The sequence below is a fragment of the Carcharhinus amblyrhynchos genome, chromosome 15 (genome assembly GCF_965287045.1).
Source record: "Carcharhinus amblyrhynchos chromosome 15, sCarAmb.v2.hapA, whole genome shotgun sequence".
In the NCBI taxonomy this organism is placed as follows: domain Eukaryota; kingdom Metazoa; phylum Chordata; class Chondrichthyes; order Carcharhiniformes; family Carcharhinidae; genus Carcharhinus; species Carcharhinus amblyrhynchos.
In genome coordinates this window covers 57,856,857-57,878,094 of record NC_137338.1, presented here as the reverse complement: position 1 = coordinate 57,878,094, position 21,238 = coordinate 57,856,857, and the positions used below count along the sequence as shown (strand labels likewise).

The following is a 21,238-nucleotide window of genomic DNA, read 5'->3' as shown; positions in this document are numbered from 1 at the left end:
AATGTGTTCATTAAAAATGGAGAAAATCTTCCCTAAGCTGTGCATGTTGAGTTTTGCAATGTTATGTTTGAAATAAACTGCCTGCTAGCCCATCATCTTGCTTGTATTTAATCCTCCATGTTGCATATTATTAGATTCCATGACATAGTAATGGTAATAGGTTGGATTTTGCTGTCAAAGTTCCAGACTGTCACTTACAGATGGCCAATCAGCCTTTCCTGCCCAATTAAGACTGGGCATTATTCTTTCAGGTTGTTAATTGTTTTAGGAGATTTCAAAATGGTTTTTTTCCTTTTTGTCTCTTTCTTCTCTCTCTCATAATCCAAACATTTTTTCTATATTAACAGAGCATTTAGAAACACAATAAAACAATCAGCATGGCTTCACGAAGGAGAAATCATGCCTGACAAACTTACTAGAATTCTTTGAGGTGGTACAAGCAGCATAGATAAAGGAGCAACCAGTAGATATAATAGACATGGATTTCCAAAAACCAATTGACTTTGACACTGCACAAAAGGCTACTTAACAAAACAAGAGCCCACAGTGCTGGGGTAGTGTATTAGCATGGATAGAGGATTGGCTAACTAAGAGAAGACAGAGAGTTGGAAAAAGAGGAGCATTTTTAGGATAGCAACCTGTAACTAGTGGAGTGCCATAGGGATCAGTGCTGGGACCATAATTATTTGCAAAATATATCAATGACTTGGATGAGGAAGTGAATGTACTATTGCCAAGTTTGTGGATGACGCAAAAATAGGTGGGAAGGTAAGGATTATGCAGAGTCTACAGAAGGAGATATATAGGTTAAACGAGTGGGCAAAAATTTGGCAGATGGAATATAATGCAGGAAAATGTGAAGTTAAGCACTTTAAGTAGGAAGAATAAATTAATATTATTTAAATGGAGAAAGGTGCAGCTCAGAGGGACTCAAGGGTCCTCACGTATAAATCACAAAAATCTAGCATGCAAGTTCAGCAGGTAATAGGGAAGGCAAATTGAGTGCCTTTTTGCAAAAGGAATGGAGTATAAAAATTGGGAAGTCTTGCTAAAACTATACAAGGCACTAATTAGAACATACCTGGAATACTGTGAACAATTTTGGTCCTCTTAACTAAGGAAAGATACATTGAAGTTGGAGGCATTGCAGAGAAGGTTAATTTGGTTGACTCATGGTAACGAGGAATTTTCCTATGAGGAGAGGTTGAGTCAGTTGAAACTGTATTCATAGGAATTTAGAAGAATGAGAAACAACATAATTGAAGCATATAGGATTTTCAGGAGGGTTGACAGGATATATGCTAAGGGATTATTTCCTCTTTTGGGAAAGTCTAGGACTATAGGGCAGAATCTCAAGGCAAGGGGTCATCCTTTTAAGACAGAGTTGAGGAGGAATTTTTTTCTCTCAGTGGGTTGTAAATCTATAGAGTTCTATACTACAGATGGCTGTAGAGGTTTGGTCAATAAGTATGTTCAAGAATGAGACAGACAGGTTTTTAAATCAGTAAGGGAATCAAGGGTTATATGGATAAAATGAAAAAATGGAGTTGAGGATTATTGCTTCAGATTAGCCATCATCTCATTGATTGATGGAGCAGACTCAATAGGTCAAATGGCCTACTTATTTTTGTCCTATGTCTAACAGTCTCATGGGTGCTGGCCAACATAAACCATGCAGTAGTAAACTGGAATTGGTGAGTCACATGTAAACCCATGGCCCATGGCCCAGGATTTTTAGGTTTACCTTCCTGCTATTCAAAGAGTCAAAGGTTCACACCCCCACTGATACTGAATGCCCCATAGTTATTCAACGCTCTGAACAGTGCTCCAGACTCAGGCCTGAACAAGGCCAGTATCCAAGCTTCTCGGCAGCCTCTGAATTCTTCCTCGCAGCCTTAAAATTGAGGCAGTGTGGGAAGGCTTCTGAAGTCATTAATTGGCCACTTAAAGGCCTAAGTCTCGTCTGTCCCACCTTAAAATTGTGGAGTGGTCAGGGCGAGTGGGAGCCTAATGAGAAGACCACCTGTGGAATCCCTGCCTGCACACCTGCCAGTGGGAAACATAAAATTCTGCCCCATATTTCAGGCACTTGCCTGACATAAGTGAGTATTCCATATTTTCACTGCAGTGTGTGAAAAAAAGATTTCTTTTCCAAATGATCAAGCTTTAGTTTTAAGATTGTGCCCTCTCTTGGAATCCCCAACGAGAGGAAATAGTTCTCCATCTGTTTCTACCCTGCCAAATCCCGTCATCATTTCATAGACCTTAATTAGATTTATCCATCAACTTCTAAACTCTAAGATTACAATTTCTTGCAATCTGTCCTCCAAATGTATTCCATAATGCTCTGGCAACCATCTAATGAATCTGTATTGCATTGCCTCCAAGGTCAATCTAACCTTCCTGAGGTGCTGTGTCCAAAACCGAATGTTTCTGTGATTGTATGAACACTGCCATGATATAATTCTTCAAATTCATTATCCAGATTAGTTTTTTGCCCAGTAGCTAAAAATTGGTTGTTACTGTAAACCTTACATTTTACAAAGCCAAAAGACACAGTTTACAGAGTTGGATAGTGATTGAAACTGAAACTTGATAGCACCGGTGTCAAGAATGATTCTTTGTGCAGCAGCTAAGGAAAACTGAATTAAAATTGTAAAACAAATTGTGATGCAAAAGTTTTCACAATGTTGTTTTCACTCAACAGTTGATTCCATACAGATAAATGAAGCTAATTTGTAATATTGTAATAGCTTAAAAAATGTTTTGGGCTGCATTTTTTGGATGGCACGTCCCAGCCGATGTTAGCAGCTGGGATGCTTCATGATGCTTCACGGAGTGTTCACTGATTGGAGTTGGGACTCTTAACCCTCAAATCTGGCCAGTCAGATTGGCAAGCAACTCTCTAAGCCCAGCATGACGCTGGGGGCAGGGAATTGGGAGTTCTTGGTGAGAGGGGGCCAGACCTTGTAGGGAAGACTCCTCCAAATGGGCAAGAGGTGATGTGAAGGCATCCCACCCCCATTTGTTGACCAAGAGTGAGCAGGCTAACCTACCAGCATTTCCCCATTCCTCCCACTAGACTCAGAATTACAGCTGAGTAGGAAGTGACCCTTAAATAAGCGGCTTCTTTAGGACCACAATTGGGCTGAGCTTGTGTGGGCTGCCCAGGCTTCACCCAGCCGTGTAAAACTGCAGACAGCATGGAACAGGCAGATAGATGGCAGACTCCCTCCCCCGTCATCCCACTGTTCTCACTGCCAGCAAACCCACCAGTGGGACTTGTAAATTCTGCCATTAGTATTTCTTAGGTTGACAAGTTGACATATATGCACATTTGATTAATAATGTAGATGGTTGAAGGGATATATTTATTTCATGTTAATTGGATAAATAAACATTGGAGAGGGGTTATTCAGATATGTGTAATTTCTCAATTTATTTTTGGTGGTAGAATTTTATATTAATATTTCTCAAGGGTTATGCTACATTAATGTTAAAATGATTAAATAATGTGGTGGCATCAGAAATTAGGTTGCTTAGTTCAAATTATTAGAATGTGGTGTTCAATAATGCCGATGGTGTGGATTGAATCCACAAACTGATAATTCACAATGGCCTGCCTCCTTGCCTTGCACTATCCTTGGTGTGAATGGTTCCCTTCAATCTATAGAATGACTTGTCTTTTTAACAAAAAGAGGTGCCTCTGATCCCAACCTCCAATTTACATCAGGACATACAAATCTGTAGCTTTGCATAGCATTAGAGAGATGGTTCTGTGTCAACTTTGTGAAAGTCACTGAATTGTTAAAATACCTTGGTTTTTAGATGGCATAACAAACAACCATTTGTGTTCAGCGGTTTTCTAATAGCTAAGCCACATACTCAGTGGAACTGAGCTTTTTCCTGGGTTTATGGGTGAGAACAGAAAAACAAGACATGTCCCATTTACAAAGCACAGCCAGAATGGTGACACAATAACTCAATTGTCGGAATGTTTGTTTCCAATAATTCAGGACGCAAAAATATCCAAAGAGGTTTGGTGAGCCTGAAGGCTATTTTGAAAAGGGCTGCGTTATGACAGCTACAAAGGCCCAGAGGATCATCAATAGATCTATCCACTGGCTTTGTGGAGTATGAGCTGCCTTATTGAACATAAGAAATAGGAGCAGGAGTAGGCCATCTAGCCCTTCGAGCCTGCCCCGCCATTCAATAAGATCATGGCTGATCTGTCATGGCTCAGTTCCACATTCCCGCCCTCTCCCCATAACCCTTAATCCCCTCGTTTATCAAAAACCCATCAACCCACGTCTTAAATATATTTAGCGAGGCAGCCTCCACCACCTCAACGGGCAGAGAATTCCAGAGATTCACCACCCTTTGAGTGAAGAAGTTCCTCCTCAACTCCGTTCTAAACCATGCCCCCTTTATCTTGAGGCTGTGCCCCCTAGTCCTACTGTCCTTTCTGAGCGGGAAGAGTCTCTCCACCTCTATCCTATCCATCCCATTCATCATCTTATACGTCTCAATGAGATCTCCCCTCATTCTTCGAAACTCTAACGAGTACAAGCCCAGTTTATTCAGCCTCTCCTCATAGCTCAACCCCCTCAACTCCGGCATCAGCCTAGTAAACCTCCTCTGCACTCCCTCCAAGGCCAAAATATCCTTGCGTAAGTACGGCGCCCAAAACTGCACACAGTACTCCAGCTGCGGCCTCACCAATGCCCTATACAGCCGCAGCAAGACCTCCCTACTTTTATATTCAATCCCCCTCGCTATTATTGATTGATTGGCGTCTCACCCAATGGGAAGTAAGGGTTTTTAAGCCTGCAGCCTTTCCTGGGCCAGAGTTGTAGGTCCTGACATGAAGACTTCCTGACTGTAAGATGCAGGAGCAGTCCTTTCCTTTGGTGGACAATAAAGGATGTTGGTGGCAGGAAGCAAGCATTTGACTGAATTGGTGACAAGGAATTTTTTTACTCTATCTTTCCTTCTGGACAACTGCTGAACAGCAAAAGTTTCTTTCGTTAAAAAAAGCCATGGATCCTCTTTTCTGGAAACTCGAACTCTCTGACACAGTGGGGAAGTCTGGATCCAATACACTGAGAGCATACATTACTTCTTCCTTGCTAAAAACATTGAAGGAGACAAACAGTGATGTTCTTTACTGCATGTGGGGCTTCAACTTTCAGTGTGATAAGAAGTCTAACCTGTCTGGATGCCCCGACTCAAAAACTTTTAATGAACTGGTAGATGGTAGAAAACGATTATGACCCAAGGCCCTGGTAATTCTTCAGCGGTATTGCTTCAAGGTAATCCCTGGGGAACCTGTCACCAGTTTCTTGGCTAGGCTGCAGAAACAAGCTGAACACAGCGAATTTGGCCCATCTCTTAATGAAATGTTTCAAGACAGATTGGTATGTGGCATAAATGACCTAACCATCCAAAAGAAGTTGCTGAGTCCAAAATAACCCAATTTGGACTTTAAAAAGCCATTCAGATAGCCTTGTTATTTGAGAATACAGAGGAAGGGGCTCAGGAGCTATAAGGGGCATCAGGTAGCAAAGTCTTCTAATTAGGGGGAAGGATCTCATGCAGACTGCTTGTGTCAATCAGATATTAAAGGACCCACTCAACATAGTAACCCTCATGTCACCATCAGTCAAGGAATGACAATGCCAACTTCAAGAGTATCAAAGAACATGCTCCAGAGAGGTGTAGTTGCCAGCTGATGGATTACTGCAAGCATGTCAAAGGAAACAGCCACAGTGATGTTTTAGGAGCAGGCAAAGCACATGCTATCTAGGAAGAAAGCCAAGCCTGTTACCTGAATGTACCATGCAGGTATCACCTCTTCTAGATAGGGACACTAAAACTGAATTATTTTGTAACAACAAAGGTTGCCCCAGTAATTGTAGAATTGCTAATAAATGGCCATCCTTTGAGGATAGATGTGGCCATGGAATCCACAGTTTCCATTATTGGAGAACCAACCAATTAGCACCTCTGATTGGGTTTCCAACTCCTAAAGTTTAAAGCTATGCGGATCAGGCTAGCCATCCAGGGGAACAAATAAAAGGCGCGACAGTGGCCCCAATGGCTTACAGCTCATCGCTTTTCATTGCTGTACGGGGGCATAGATTAAGTCTTATAGGGAACGATTGGCTCCAGCAGATTTGGTTCAACAGGTTGGAGATCTTCAGGTTAGGCATGGGGGGACTGTACCAAGTTATCGGTAGATACCTTGGAGTTTTTCAGGAAAGCCTTGTGAAAATAGAAGGAGCCAGGTCAAGATCTATATTGACCTTGACACTACACCTAGGTACTTCAGAGCCAGGCCTGTCTCTTAGTCCTTTCTGGAGAAGACGGAAACTGAACTAGGGCACCTTGAAAGCTTGGGTATAATAAGGCCAGTGGATTCTGCAGAGTGGACCACACCTGTTTTCCTTGTCCTTAAGCTTGATAAATCAGTTTGTCATTGCAGGGACTATAAACTATTCATCAGTTAGGTCTCCTAACACAATAGAAACCCTATGCCCCGGCTTGAAAATCTGTACACCAAGTTAATAGGTGCCAAGATATTCTCCAAATTGGACATGAACCACACCTATCTCCAAATTGAATTGGACAAGTCCTCCTGGAAATATGTGACAATCAACACAGATAAGGGACATTATGGGCCCGATTTTACCAAAAGTTTGCGCCTGTTTTCGGGTGCGAAATCACAGTAAATTCAGGCATGAATCACGGTAAATGCATTAGCGTGCATTTAAATCGATTTAATGAACTGCGTGCCCAGCTCTCCCACCAAACTCCACTTTATCTTTTTCTGGTCCGTTCCGGATCCACATTGTAAGCGACCTGCAAAATATTTTTTATTTTGCAGGGGAACCTCCGAAGCAGCTCTCGAACCCAGATCATCCTCTGAGGGGGTGGGGGTGGGGGGAGCGGAAGGAAAGGAAGGGAGGTGGGTCAGAGCATCTTGGGGGTGGGGGCAGGAGGTGGGTGAGATGTATCTCAGTGGGGGGGGGGGAGGGGGGAGGGAGGAGGCAGATGAGATGTATCTCTTGGGGGGTGGGGGGAGGTGGCAGATGAGATGTATCTCTGGAAGCGGGGTGGGGAGGGTGAGAGGGCTGATCGTTGTCTGGTGGTGGGGGGGGTGGGGGGGGAGCCCGATCACTCACTGATGGGGGGGACAGATGGATCTCTGGTTGGGGGGGTAGGGGTGTCTGCTGCCCGCTGCGGGCAACCCCTCCTCCCCACTGGAGGAACGAAACCCTCCTGCTGGTTTCCTATTTCTTTAATATATATAAGACATGAGAAATATACCCTCGATGTCATTTAAAAAATGAATTGCTGAATTTATTCTTAAGTGTTAGATCTTAGGCTCATTGAAGCATGCATTCATTTAGTTGTTGAGAATTGACACACTGTTACAACAGGAAGGAGGGATTCGTTTCTCTGGTGGGGAGGAGGAGTCGCCCGCACAGTGGCAGCGGACACCCCTGCCCCTCCTCCCCCACCCCATCAGTGAGCGATCGGGCCTCCCCCCTCCACCACCAGACAATGATCAGCCCTCTCGTCACCCGCCTCCACCCCCTCCCCCCACCCCCCGCAAGAGATACATCTCACCAGCCTCCTCCTCCTGCCCTCCACCCCAGAGGATGCTCTGACCTGCCTTCCCCCTCTCCCCCCACCTCCCCCTCCCCCAGAGGATGATCTGTGTCAGAGAGCCGCTCTTTCTGCTTTTTTTTCCCCCCCCAAACTAGGCACGCTTTTTCAAACTGCGCATGCACAGTTCAGAGCTCAGATCGTTCAGGCAGCACTAAGCTCTGAGCACAGCACAAATTGGAACGGAGCCGGAAAAAAAAACGTATGGGCGCGCTGCAAAAAGGATTCTGGGCTCGGATCTGTATTACGCTTGGATCTGGCCCTTAGACTCCAAATGATAAAATCAAGCCTTATGAGTTTACCCATTTGCCTTTTGGATCTCTTCAGCTTGTGTCATCTTCCAAAGAGTTATGGAGAACGTTCTTCAAGGGCTACCCAAGGTAACATTATACTTAGATAACGTTTGGGTCACAGGGGCTTCATAACAGGACCACCTGGCCAACCTAGAAGAGGTTTTGCAGTGATTTTCTGGACCAGGACTTCCCTTGAGAGGGAGAAATGCATTTTCTAAACAGTCAAAGTAACCTCTTCAGGCTACTGAGATGGCAAGGTTTTACATCCAGTAGACGATAAAGTAAAGGCCATCAAGGAGGCACTAACCACAATTAAAATAACTGAGTTGAAATCCTTCCTGTGGTTAGTCAATTATTAATGAAAGGCTATCCTGAATTTGGCTACCATGCTGGCCCCCTCGCATGCCCGACCACAAATATCACAATAGTTCCACAGGAAGAGGCTTTTTCAAAGGTTAAATGTCAGTTACTGTCATCCAACTTACTGGCCCATTTCAACCATAAGAAATAACTTATTTTAATCTGTGAAATTTTTCCTTATGGGGTAGGTGCAGTGCTGTCACATTGCTGTAAAGACCTGATGGACGAAGCGCATTGCGTACGCGTCCTGGACCCTTTCGGACGCAGAGCAACAATTTTCTCCGATTGAGAAAGAAGAGTTGGTGGTTGTATTTGTTATGAAGAAGTTCCACCAATACTTTTACGGTTGAGGGTTTTTATACTTACTGACTATAATGCCTTATTGGACAAAACAACTACCCCCATTGTCTCTGCTCAGACACAGCGTTGTGCCTTGTTATGAGCCACCTACAAATATTTTCTGGAACTCCACCCTGGGACGTGGATAGCCAATTTGGATGCCTCCTGTTGCCCATGAGGTTGAATTGACCCTGAACCTTTTGAGACCTTGCCAGTGTCAGCAAGGCAGATTAAAACCTAGACCCGACAAGACCCAACCTTATCTAAAATTACACCCATGATATTGTACGGTGATTCCTAGGAAGACCCTCTGAAGAAATGAAACTCTACCTCAGTAAGAAATCTGAACTTAGAGTTGAGGATGGGATTATACTTTGACAGTCCCTGGTAATTGTTCCACCCCCAGGGCATCCAAAATTAACAGAACTACATAATGGCCACCTGGGCATATCAAAAATGAAGATGCCAGCCAGAAGTTACATCTGGTGGCCCGGTCTTGATTCCAACATCAAAAACTTGGTGAAGCAATGTGACCTATGCCTAGAAAATTAAAAACTCCCAACCTCAGCCTCCCTATAATCATGAGACTAGCCTGGCAGGCCATGAGTGCATGGACATGTGGACTCTGCCAAGTGCCTTTATGGCTTTTATGTTTTTAATCATGGATGCACACTCCAAGTGGTTGGAGGGGCACAGCATAGGCTCCATGACTATTCAAGCTATGATTGAGAAATTGTAGCAAAGCTTCAGCACACACAGAATACTGGAAGTCCTGGTTCCCCAAAACAGCATGGCCTTCACTGGCAATGATTTCCAAAACTTTGTGCTCTCAAATGGTATACAATAAGTTTGGACTGCACCTTCTCACTCTTTGTCAAATGGTCTGGAAGACTGAGTGATTAAAACCTTCAAAAATGATATGAAGAAACAACTGATGGCATCCATGGAGACTTAACTGGTACTGTTTTTGTTCACTTACAGGACAATTCTGCACACCACAACAGGTGTTGTTCCAGCAGAGCTGTTGATGGGACAACAGCTTCATACCAGATTGAATGTATTATTCCCAGAGTGGGTGGAGTCCCAACAGAAAAACCAAAAAGAAACTTTGATTCCACAATGTCAGAAAGAACTTTTGCAATGGGTGATCTGGTTCATGTAAGGAACTTTGAAGATGGTCCCAGATGGGTCCCTGTGAGAAAACAGGATCAGTATTTTATAAGGTCAAAGTTCAGGGTAAAACATTAAAGAAACACTTTGACCACCTTGGTGTCATGGAGTCCTTGCCCAAGCCACCCACACCACTAGCTATGGAGATAGCCACTGCCAGTGCCAGCCCTCAACTTGAAGCTGATTCCGAGTTGGTTCCTCCAAGTAGTGAAAGTATGGACTCGGAAATGGGGCATGTAGAAGTGGGCCTCCAGGTTGAAGAATAACCTGATGAGAAATTGTGACACTCCCCCTAGAAGTGAAGGTTCCCTGTTTGGTTTACACTGCCTGAACCAGCCCTGTCTTCACACACCTCCATCCAAGTGCTAGGTGATGGAAAGGACCTCCTTGCAGTGGGGGTACTGGGAGAAACGTGGACCTAAGAGGGAAGAGATGTTATGATGACCACAAAGGATCATCAATAGCCTTACTCATGGGTTTCATGGAGCTTCCATATTGCATACCACTTTTTTCGCCTGAGCCAGAATTTAGACAAAAAAAGAAGAGAATTCTGCACCTTGTGTTTTCACCATCTTCCTGCTCGGTCCTATCATTCTGTGCAATGATGGAAATCAACTTCTGTTTTATATTTGCCGCAATGATCAGTATATTTTACACAAAAATGCACATAATTTTATAAGTGACTTCAGATTAAAAAAAAGACTCATAAAATCATTGCTTTCACAGTCTTGGGTGATCCTAAAGCATACTTTAGCCAATTAAGTGTTTTTCAAGCATTGTCACTGTTATAATGTGGGGAACATTGCAACCAATCTGTCCTGCAACGTAGTAATGGTCAGACAATCTGAGTTTGGGTGATGGTTGAGGGATATATATTTAGCCAGGTCACTGGGGAGAGCTCACTCTTCTTTGAAGTAATGTCATGGGACCTTTTACATCCAGCTAAGAGGGCAGGTGAGTCATGGTTTAACATCTTATCTGAAAGACACATTCAACAGGAAAGCACTCCCTCCATAGTGCACTGAAATGTCAGCCTAGGTTTCATGCTCAGGTCCCTGTGGTGGTACTTGAACACACAACGATTGAGTGCTACCACTGTGCCACAACTGATATCCTGGAATGACAAACATACAGAAGTATTTGAGAGCATTTCCACTCTAGTCTGCTTATTTATGTACCATAGGGCCATAAAATCCTCACAGTGCTGAGAGAGGCCCATCGTGAATGCACCAACTCTGTGAAAGAGCATATTACCCAGGCCAACAGTTCCCACTCCCATCCCCGTAATCCTGCACACTTATCATAGCTAATCCATCTAACCCGCACATATTTGCTCTGTTGGAGGAAACCTGAGCATCTGGAGGAAAGCCATGCAGGCACGGGAGAATTTACAACCAGTTATCCAAGGCTGGAATTGAACCTGGGTCCCTGGAGAGGTGAGGCAGCAGTACTAACCATGGTGTCACCTCTCCTTTTTTCCCTTCACTTGTCTAGGTGGTGGTTACTGCCTCTGGGATACTCTATCCCCCCACCACTCTGCTCGCCTTGGTAGTAGTTACTGTCCCCCATATCATCTTTACCCCCAAACTTTCAGTGGAATGATTGAACACTTATTCACCTCTGAATACAGAGGCACAGGACATAATAATCCTGTGTTCTTATTTCATTCCATTGCAGGAATAAGGCTTTTTGTTGATAAATGCTGATTAATGGGATCTTTAGAAAAAAAAGCTGTTGTGGCATTTTTTTATAATGATGTTCAGAGGCTGGTAAGAACACATTGTGTGTCGATCAATACAAATATCTACTCAACCTACCTTTTTTATTAAAGATCTATCTCGGTTCCTCAGATAAAAAAGAGACAAACTTGCTGTGTTATGCTTTTTGAAGATGATAATACTGAAAGTTACTAGGACACTATTGGGTCTTTGAGAATCTGTCTTCAAACAGCTTATTTGACTTTTATGTCTTCTGAAATAAATAGTTCAAAGGCTATGAAAATAAATACTCCCGAAGAATCTTTTACGGTTGTGCAGGAATAATTCTGGAACACAAATCAGAAAACCAAGCATGAAGTCTTCATTACTTATGCAGAATTACATCTTCTTCTTGCACTACAATTAAAGAAAATTGTTGAATTCTGTCTCACCTTTAGTTGTACGGGTGCTTGCTTGATGTCAATGCATGCTGCATGTACCTAATGCATTACCAGTGGCGTAGCAGAATGGACAATTAGACCTGGGCCTTGCAATTGAGTTATGACTGAATTAGCAGATGCCCCTCACACATAGAGGCTGATGTTCATGGTCTTCACCAGGTAGGACAGGGCAAAAGTGGGTAGAAAAGCAATGCACCACATACTATTCAAACCCCACCCATCCCCACTAAAGCCACTGGAACTGCCTCTATCAACACAAGTCCCAGAGCTGGTCCAAGGCATGCTGCAAGGCAACCTGCAGCCTCCTGCATTGAACATCAACAAAAGTTCCACCAGTCATGTTGCAGATACTGAGAGTAACACTAAGCCAGCAGAAGACATCCACAAAACAAGTTGTTGGATGAAGTTACTATGGAATTATTTTGTGGTATCTTTATTTCTGGACTTTGGCCAAGAAGATGATGTGATGGTCTGTAGTAGAGGGTTGGTAAGGTGGAAAAGCATGGAGCAAAGGTCATCTGGGGATGAGATTTTAGCAAAGCTGGAGTCTCAGTAGCCAGTCACCAACATCCCATTCACAGCAAAGAATTTGCGGATAACTCTTCCTTCTCCTGATGAAGTGATGAAGGCTGCATCCTGGACCTTGTTGGTAGTCTCTGAAAGTCCAAATAAATCACATCCACTGGCTGCTCCTCATCAACTGCTCTTGTTACATCATCTAAGGATTCTAGTAGATTCGTCAAGCATGATTCCCCTTTCATAAATATATGATGACCCAACCCAATCCTGCTAGTGTTTTCCAGATGTTTTGCTATAAGATATTTGATAATGGACTCTAGAATTTTTCCCATGACCAATGTCACAGTCTACAATTCCCTGTTGTTTTCTACCATTCTTTCTAAATAGTGGAGTTACATTAGCTACGCTCCAATCTGTCAGTACTGTTCCAGAATCTATGGGATCTTAGATGATGACCATCAGTGCATCCACAATTTCTCAGGCCACTTCCTTATGATCTCTGGAATGCAAGTCATTGGGCTCTGAGGATTTATCGGCCTTCGTTTCCATCAATTTCCCCAACACCATTACCTTACTAATATTGATTTCCTTCCTTTATGAAGACAGAATCAAAGTGGTTAGTCAATTGGTCAGCCATTTCTTTGTTCCCTATTATAAATTCCCCTATTTCTGGCTGTAAATGACTTACATTTGTCTTCACCAATCTTTTTATCTCCACATACCTATAGAAACTTTTACAGTCAGCTTTGATTTTGCCCAGGAGCATACTCTCAAACTCTATTTTTCCTCTTTTAACCAATCCATTTGCTGAATTCTAAATTACTCCTAATCGTCAGATCTGTTATTTTTTCTGGTGAATTTGAATGCTTCTTCCTTGGATCTAATACTATCTCTAATTTCCCTTGTAGGCCATGGTTTGGCCATCTTTCTTGTTATGTTTTTGTGCCAGACAGGAACGACCAATTGTTGCAATTCATCCATGCATGCTTTGAACGTTTGCCATTGCCTATTTCCCATCATCACTTTAAGTAATGTTCCCCAATCCAACATAGGTCAGGTTTTATTCAATGACATAGTTCGCTTAACATGTGCTTGATAAATTTTAGCCATCTCAGATACTATTCCTAGCAGAGGTTGAGGTCGGAAAAGTGCTTTCTGAATGACTTTCGTGGGTAGGCCTTCTACTTAGCGCTCACTTCCTCCTCCACATGTGCTTCCCCTCTCTGCTCCCTGTGCCCCATATCTCCATCATACTGCAGCCCAAGAGGAACTGCAGCTATAGTCACCATTGATAAAAGCAGGGTCTCTCCTGACAGTCTTTCCAACTCCACTGTCCTTCTTGTCAAATTCCAGCACTGTTCCATTGTGAATTCAAAAACCTTTCCAATTCTCCTCCACCAACCCTAAACACAGGTACAGACACTCACTTAGCAGCAGTGAAGCAGTCAATAGCATTTCACTGAGAAATCATGACAGATATCATTACTGGGGGCATCCTTTTCTCCATGAATGAATGTTTATCTGGGAGTGCTTAAAAGAAGGGATTAACGGAACTTGCAGTACTCAAAATGGTGGGGTATGTGCCAAAGCAATGTTAGACATTGTTTGACATCAGAATCCACCCATATTTCTGGCACATACTCCGCATGCCCAAATTAACTTACAACCAAGGCACACCACTGATACTGCATTGGAAGTAAGTGCGAGCAATCCAGTTGACATTCTTGAAAATCTGGACTATCGCCGCACTGGCACCAGTAGCACTACAGAGCTGTATTTCCCAACTTTGAAATTACCAAAAGTACTCACTTCACATGGAGCATCTTATGCTATAATCAAACATTGCAGCATTTTTGGGAAGATGGAAGAATTTTTATGATCAAAGTGAAATATATCAATTCATGTCTGTCAAAATACATTGGTACTCTTCATTTTGGAGATCAAGGTGAAGCATGGAAATGAACATTTCATATTCTCTGATCCTCAGAAGTTTAGTTCATTTATTTGTGTCACAAGTAGGCTTACATTAACACTGCAATGAAGTTACTGTGAAAATTCCCTTGTTGTACACTCCAGCACTCGGTCAGATACAATGAGGGAGAATTTAGCATGGCCAATGCACTTAACTAGCACATCTTTTGGACTGTCAGGGGAAACCAGAGCACCCTGGTGAAATCCACGCAGACACGGGAAGAATGTGCAGACTCCACACAGACCCAGTCCAGGAATCGAGCCTGGTCTCTGGTGTTGTGAGGCAGCAGTGCAAACCATTATGCTATTGTGCCACCCATAAAGGGAAGTTTTCTTCAATGTGTTTTGTGGGGCAAAATCATAAATGTTTTCTTCACATTTACTCACATTCAAAATCCTACTACATTTTGCAAATAGAGCAATTCATTCCCTAAATCTATCTTAACCTGTAACATCAGAAGTGTAACTCTAACAGGCTTTCAAAAGACAGAAAATAGTTTTCAAGTATTTGTCCACTTTATGAGGTGGGTGGAGTGTAAAAGGTGGCAGGTTGAAAGCAGAGCATGGACAAAGCCAAACTCTTTAAGGAGTCTGGCATGATAATACTGACAATGTCATCTAGCAGGTAGATGGCATGTGCTACAGAGTGGAACTTGTCTACCATGTCCCTTTTTATTGTGTAGTGGAGAGGGCGTGAACTCTCAATGAAGTGGGGTGGAAATGCAGGCCACGACTGCTGGGGAAAAAGAAGAGGATATGCCAACATTGGGGCAGGGGGCGGGGGGTGGGGGAGTTGGGATTGAGAGATATCAGCATTCATTGGGAAGGGGGAGGGGGTGTGTTATTCTTGGTCTGATCTTTGCAGCCAGCCTTACTGGTGTGTTTCGGACCCGATCCTCAAAACGACAGCATGAAACACAACCCCCTGCTTTTTTTCCCCCACAAAGTGTCACAAGATCCATGAGAAACCTCTTGAAAGAAATATGCCAGCTTTCAGTCAAACCCTACGACTTTGCCATTTTTTAGTAAGATTCACCCCATGCATCTAAGAGTTTTGTGCCGTTTTTTGTGGCGGCATGGACTTAATGGCAAGCATTCTGCTGTCATATCTGGTGCCATATTTAAAATGTGCCCAATATTACTGACCCACCACTGAAAAATAAGATGGCGCTCCATCTTCTCCACTGAGAACATAAGAACATAAGAAATAGGAGCAGGAGTAGGCCATCTAGCCCTTCGAGCCTGCCCCGCCATTCAATAAGATCATGGCTAATCTGTCGTGGCTCAGTTCCACTTTCCCGCCCTCTCCCCATAACCCTTAATCCCCTCTCTTTTCAAGAACCCATCAAGCCGCTTCTTAAAAATATTTAGCGAGGCAGCCTCCACCACTTCAACGGGCAGAGAATTCCAGAGATTCACCACACATGGACCTCCTAGATGATGTTGAAGCTGGAAGATCCACCTGATAGATGGTCTCCTGCCCCTGTCCCCTAACCCCAACACTGACACAGCGCTGGTGCTCTGGGGTGGCTGGCAGCTAAGTAATTATTTTGGAATTAATTTAGAAGAAGCATCATATTTGTTTTCCTCTCTGCAGATGCTGCCATTTTAACAATCCTTTCTGTTTTTAGCTAATGGGGACTGTCGTTTTCCGGGATCTTCATGTAAATTCATCCAAATCATTTCTAATCCTGGTCCTGACCATATGCATATCCAGTGTCTAAGTAAAAGAATCCACAAACAAACTGGTATGGCTTGTGTAGACCAAGTAGTCACGTGGATGCACAGAGATGTGGGTACAAAAGGGGGTCATGTGTCAATAGCACTGGAGTTCCCCTGAAGCATGGGCAGACACACAGTAGGCAAGAGCTTCTCAGAATTAAAAATAAACTGTCATTGTCTTTGGTCAGCAGTCATGGGAACCCACCTCTGCGTGGTTGCAGGGATTGATAGAATGGCACAGGGACTTTGCTGCATTGACCCACTTGTGTTTGACGAAAGCATTGTGGACAACTGGGCAAAGTTCAAAAAAGACTTACACATCATGTGTGGGGTTCATCATGATCTTGTCTGCAGGCAGTTTCTTCATGGGAAAGATTAAATGTTGCAATCGGCCTCAGCATCTCTATACTGAACGAGCAGTCAGAAAAAAGCAGCAAGGGGTTAAGGCAGGAAGAGAAGCTTTTGCAGTACAGGGAATACCATGCTCCAGTTGCAGTGGCCATCACTCACAGAACAAAATTGCATGGTTTGCGTTTGACAAATGCTACAACAAATGTGGCAAATTGAACCATTTTGTGAAATGCTGCAGATCCAAACGATAACAGCCTTCCTGTGCTGCCAGCCACATTGCAACAGGTCACTCCACCAAACTAAACCACTGAGCCTCCAACAACACTCTACAGTGAGAGTATTGACACAGTCACGGAGAAGGCCGAGACCTTCACCATATTGAACATTGTCAGCAGCAACACAAAATTAAAAATAAAAATTGCCACTGGAGCAAAGTGGAATGTAGTGCCCAGGCAAATTAAAGTAGTCGGTCAGTCTTCACTGTGGAAGATATTGTAAATATCCCTAAGATATCAGATGGGGCTGATTTCAAATAACATGGTAGAACTTACAAAAATCCCAATCACAAGCAATAGAGTATTAAAGAAACTCAAAGGACTAAGGTGAACAAGTCAGCAGGACCTGATGAACTGCACACTAGGGTTTTAATAGAAGTGGCTGCAATGACAGCGGACCCATTGGTTGAAATTTTTCATAACTCGCTAAATTCTGGGAGGGTATCAGAAGATTGGAAAACAGCCAATGTGACGCTCTTGTTCAAAAACGGAAAAAGGCAGAAGGCAGGGGACTATTGGCTAGTTAGTTTAACATCTATTATCAGAAAAATGCTGGAGTCAATAATCAAAAAGGAAGCAGCTAATCATTTAGTAAAGCTGAATATAATGAAACAACATGGTTTTATGAAAGGTATATCACGTATGCCAAATTTGGTAGAATTATTTGGCAGTGTAACAGGGAGAGTCAAGGGGAACATGTAGACGTAGTTAATGTATTTAGGTTTCCAAAAGGCATTTGACAAGATGCCACATAAAAGGCTGATGCATAAAATAAATTCAATGGAAAGTGTGATGGCATGGATTTAAAATTGGCTGTGACATAGAAAACAGAGTTGGAATAAATGTCTTTTTCTGAGTGGAGAGATGTAATTAATGGAGTACCACAAGGGTTAGTTCTTGGCCTGCAATTGTTTATTATTTACATGAATGACCTGGAGGAATGAACAGAGTATAAGGTTTCCAAATTTGCTGATGTTAGAAAGATAAGTGGAAGGGCATGTTCTAATGAGGATATTATTGTTCTGCAATGGGATATAGATAGATTGGATAACTAGGTGAAAACCTGGCAAATGGAGTTTAATGTGGGGAAGTGTGAGGTCATGCACTTGGTAGGAGGAATCAAAAGGCAAATTATTATCTAAAAGGAGCGAGACTGTAGGTGAATGAAGTATAGAGGATCTGGGTATTCTAGTGCATGAATCACAAAAGGTAACAGATAGGTCCAACAAGTAGTTAAGAAAGCAAGCAGCATTTTGGCCTTCTTTGCAAATGGGTTGCAGTTTAAAAATAGGGAGGTTTTGCTGCAATTGTATAGGGGCCTCACCTGGAAAACCGTGTACAGCTTTGGTCGCCTTACCTAAGAAAAGGATATGGTAACATTGAAAGCAGTCCAAAAGAGATTTACCAGGCTAATTCCTGGGATGAGACGGTTATTCTATTAAGACAGACTAATAGTCTATGCCTGTATTCCTTTGAGTTAGAAGTGTGAGGTGTGACATTTTTCAGACATAAGATCTGAGGGATCTTGACAAGGGAAATGGTGGGATGTTTTCACCAGTAGGAGAGTCTCAAATGAGGTAATATAGCTACAAGATAAAGGGTCGGTCATTTAAAACTGAGGTGCACAGAAATTTCTTGTCTCAGAGGGTGGTGAATCTCTGGAATTCGCTACCCCAAAGAATGGTGGAGGCTGGATCATTAAAATTATTTAAAATGGAGGCAGATAAATATTTAATAGATGGAGGAATAGCGGGCTATGGAGGAATGGCATAGAAAAGGAGTTGAGGCAGCATTAATCAGCCATCATCATATTGAATTGTGGGGCATGCTTGAAGAGGGGAGAAGGAGACAAGATGGGCAATGTACCAGCTGCAGCTTCCCACTCCATGTTTCACACATTGCAGTTGTCAGCCTATTCAATATGTATGTTGTAAATAGTTTTCATGCAGTAACTGCTCTTACATCTCAGTACTACTGGTTAGCCCAACTTAAATGGGGAATATGTAGATTGGGTGGACATGTGGACTCTATAAGGACACAGGTACAGAAGGGGGTCACACGTCAGAAGTGCAGGAGTTCTCCCCATAGCACAAGCAGACAAATTGCATGTAAGAGCTGCTCTTAGTATACAACAGTATTGTTCTAAGTCCTTGGTCACCAATCACTGCAACCAAACACTTCTATAGTTCGTTCATTTTACACTTGTGTCTTCTTGTTCTTCACTCACACCTCAAGACACGCACTTGAATGTCTCATTCTGCATTCAGAAGATATCAGTCAATTCCCCCTCAAAACTTTTTAGTCCATTGAAAACACTGAGATCATCAAATGTTTCTGTATTGCTTGAGAGCTGCAGAAATGTTCTCCAGTGTAGCAAAAATATTTCAAGTTTCACTAAAAATGTCCTCACCAGTGATCTGGAAGAATTTATACAGAAGTAACCTTGACTGTGTAATAGTGCCTATGGGCTTTTTGACATTTCTATTGACTATTGACTGTTTCTGAAGCTTTTGTGTCAATAGTTTAATGCTGAGGCCTACAAATTGCATGATTTGACTTGAGGGGATAAAAGAATTTTATGTCCTTATGATCAAGGTTAATGACATCAGTCCTAGGAATAGAATTTTTTATCTTTCATTTTTTTTGTACCCAATATACGATACAAATATGTCCAGGACAATACTTCCATGACAAGTAAGATGCAAAATAAAGTTCACTCTGTTCTCTTGTAACCACATACAAGGAACACACCAATGCAGCAGTACTTTCAATTCCTAGTTGCATACTTAAGAAAACCATTCACAGCAGTAGCGTCTTTTTAAGGTTCTGATCTTATTAAAGATATTTTTAATCTCCTTGCAAAAGGATGAAGTAGTAAATCAATTAGGTGTTTGTTTACTCAGATTCAAATTTAGTCCTGTTGGAATTTGACACAATTATTTTCTCCCTTTTGCCCAAATGGGGAATTTATAATGCACTTTGAGTATTTTAATTGATTTTAACACAATCCATTGCTACCGCTAAGTGAAGATTGCTGAGGTTTTCAAAGTCATTGCACATTGCAAACGATAGACTCCGAAATATGCCTGCAATCATTTATCATTCTTGAGCCAGCTTTTAAGCAGGTCATTCTGGGTGCAGTCTAACAGTTACAATTTGCTTTGGTGTTCTCATTATTTCACATATATCTTTGTAACAGTTTCTTTGTTGGCATCATTAAAAATGAATGCTGTTTCTACTGTTGGTCTGCACTGTACTTTCTAAATTATATTTATTAACACTGATACCAAGTCAGTTTGTGTTACAATAAAAATAATCAAACAAATTACAGTCCTTCCTCCATTTTTACCATACTATAAATCCCCCCACCCATTCTCCCTGCCCTGGCCAACCAATATTTATAGTCAATTACAATATGGATGCAACATCTGTTACTTGGGTAAAACACAGAAATACCAACGCATAGCCACTTCATACATATAGAGATTTTTTTCTAACTCAAGAATACAACGGTTAAATCTTTTGTCTATCTGATCCTGAAAATAAAATATGTTCACATGAAGAGGCAGAACGATGTTTCTCATGCTGAGAATTACTCCTTAATGGACAGAACACAATTTTTTCATAATTAAAACTAATGAAGATAATACTTGAATGTATTAATAAGTGGATTTTCCAGTACAACATTAGAAATGCCATATATTGTACCAAAGTCAGACTTTGGTTACTTCTTAGTCTGTGCATCTCAAGGAATTTAGCAATCACTTAGCTAAGTCAGCATTCTGCAAGCACATTAAATATCCCTTCAGAGAGAAACAGAATAAATATAATCTAGAGAAAATAATATACCCACTGGATAACTGTGAAGATTCCAACCTCATTATCAGAAGTGTCCATCTTTGCAAAGTCAAGCTGCTGTAAAATGCCAGTCTCATTGAGCGTGTCACATCTGTTGTACTAAGTCTCACTGTAAACTTAATGTCATTTATCCGCCTGGACAGAATGTGTTTGGTATAGGTTGCAGCACTTGATGTGGATTTTCTCCTTTGTATCAATGTGCCTCCCTGGATAAATCCTGACTGTTAACAGACTGGCTTGTTTTCTCCAAGAGTGAGCTACAATTGCCTAGAGCAAGAGCAAACTAATTTCTTCTGCCTCAGTAACGATACAGCATTGTGTTCCGTGTCACTGCACCAGTCCAAAGAGGAATCAACGACAGGACATCTATCCTCTTGTTCATGGAAACAAGCTACAAGCAGCAAAGCCAGAATACAAAACTCATAGGGTCAATACTTGGTGTGTACTTCACAAAAAGTACTTGATTTTGTTCCAGTTTTACTCTGTGAATGTTCCAATAACTAATATCACCATTAATTATAGTAATTTTCACTTTACAATGACCAATATCA

General features: G+C 42.2%; 1 protein-coding gene across 6 annotated transcripts in view; it reads right to left on the bottom strand.

Annotated features, from left to right (window-relative positions):
• frmpd4 (FERM and PDZ domain containing 4) overlaps window positions 1-20,766 on the bottom strand; it is a 633,610-nt gene extending 612,844 nt beyond the window's left edge. For all 6 annotated transcript variants that reach the window (XM_080204004.1, XM_080203996.1, XM_080204001.1 and 3 more), the window contains exon 1: window positions 20,683-20,766. In XM_080204004.1, the coding sequence (XP_080060130.1) occupies window positions 20,683-20,726 (44 nt within the window). In that variant the 5' untranslated portion in view covers window positions 20,727-20,766. The remainder of the gene's footprint in view (window positions 1-20,682) is intronic.
• Between the last annotated feature and the right edge of the window lie 472 nt (window positions 20,767-21,238).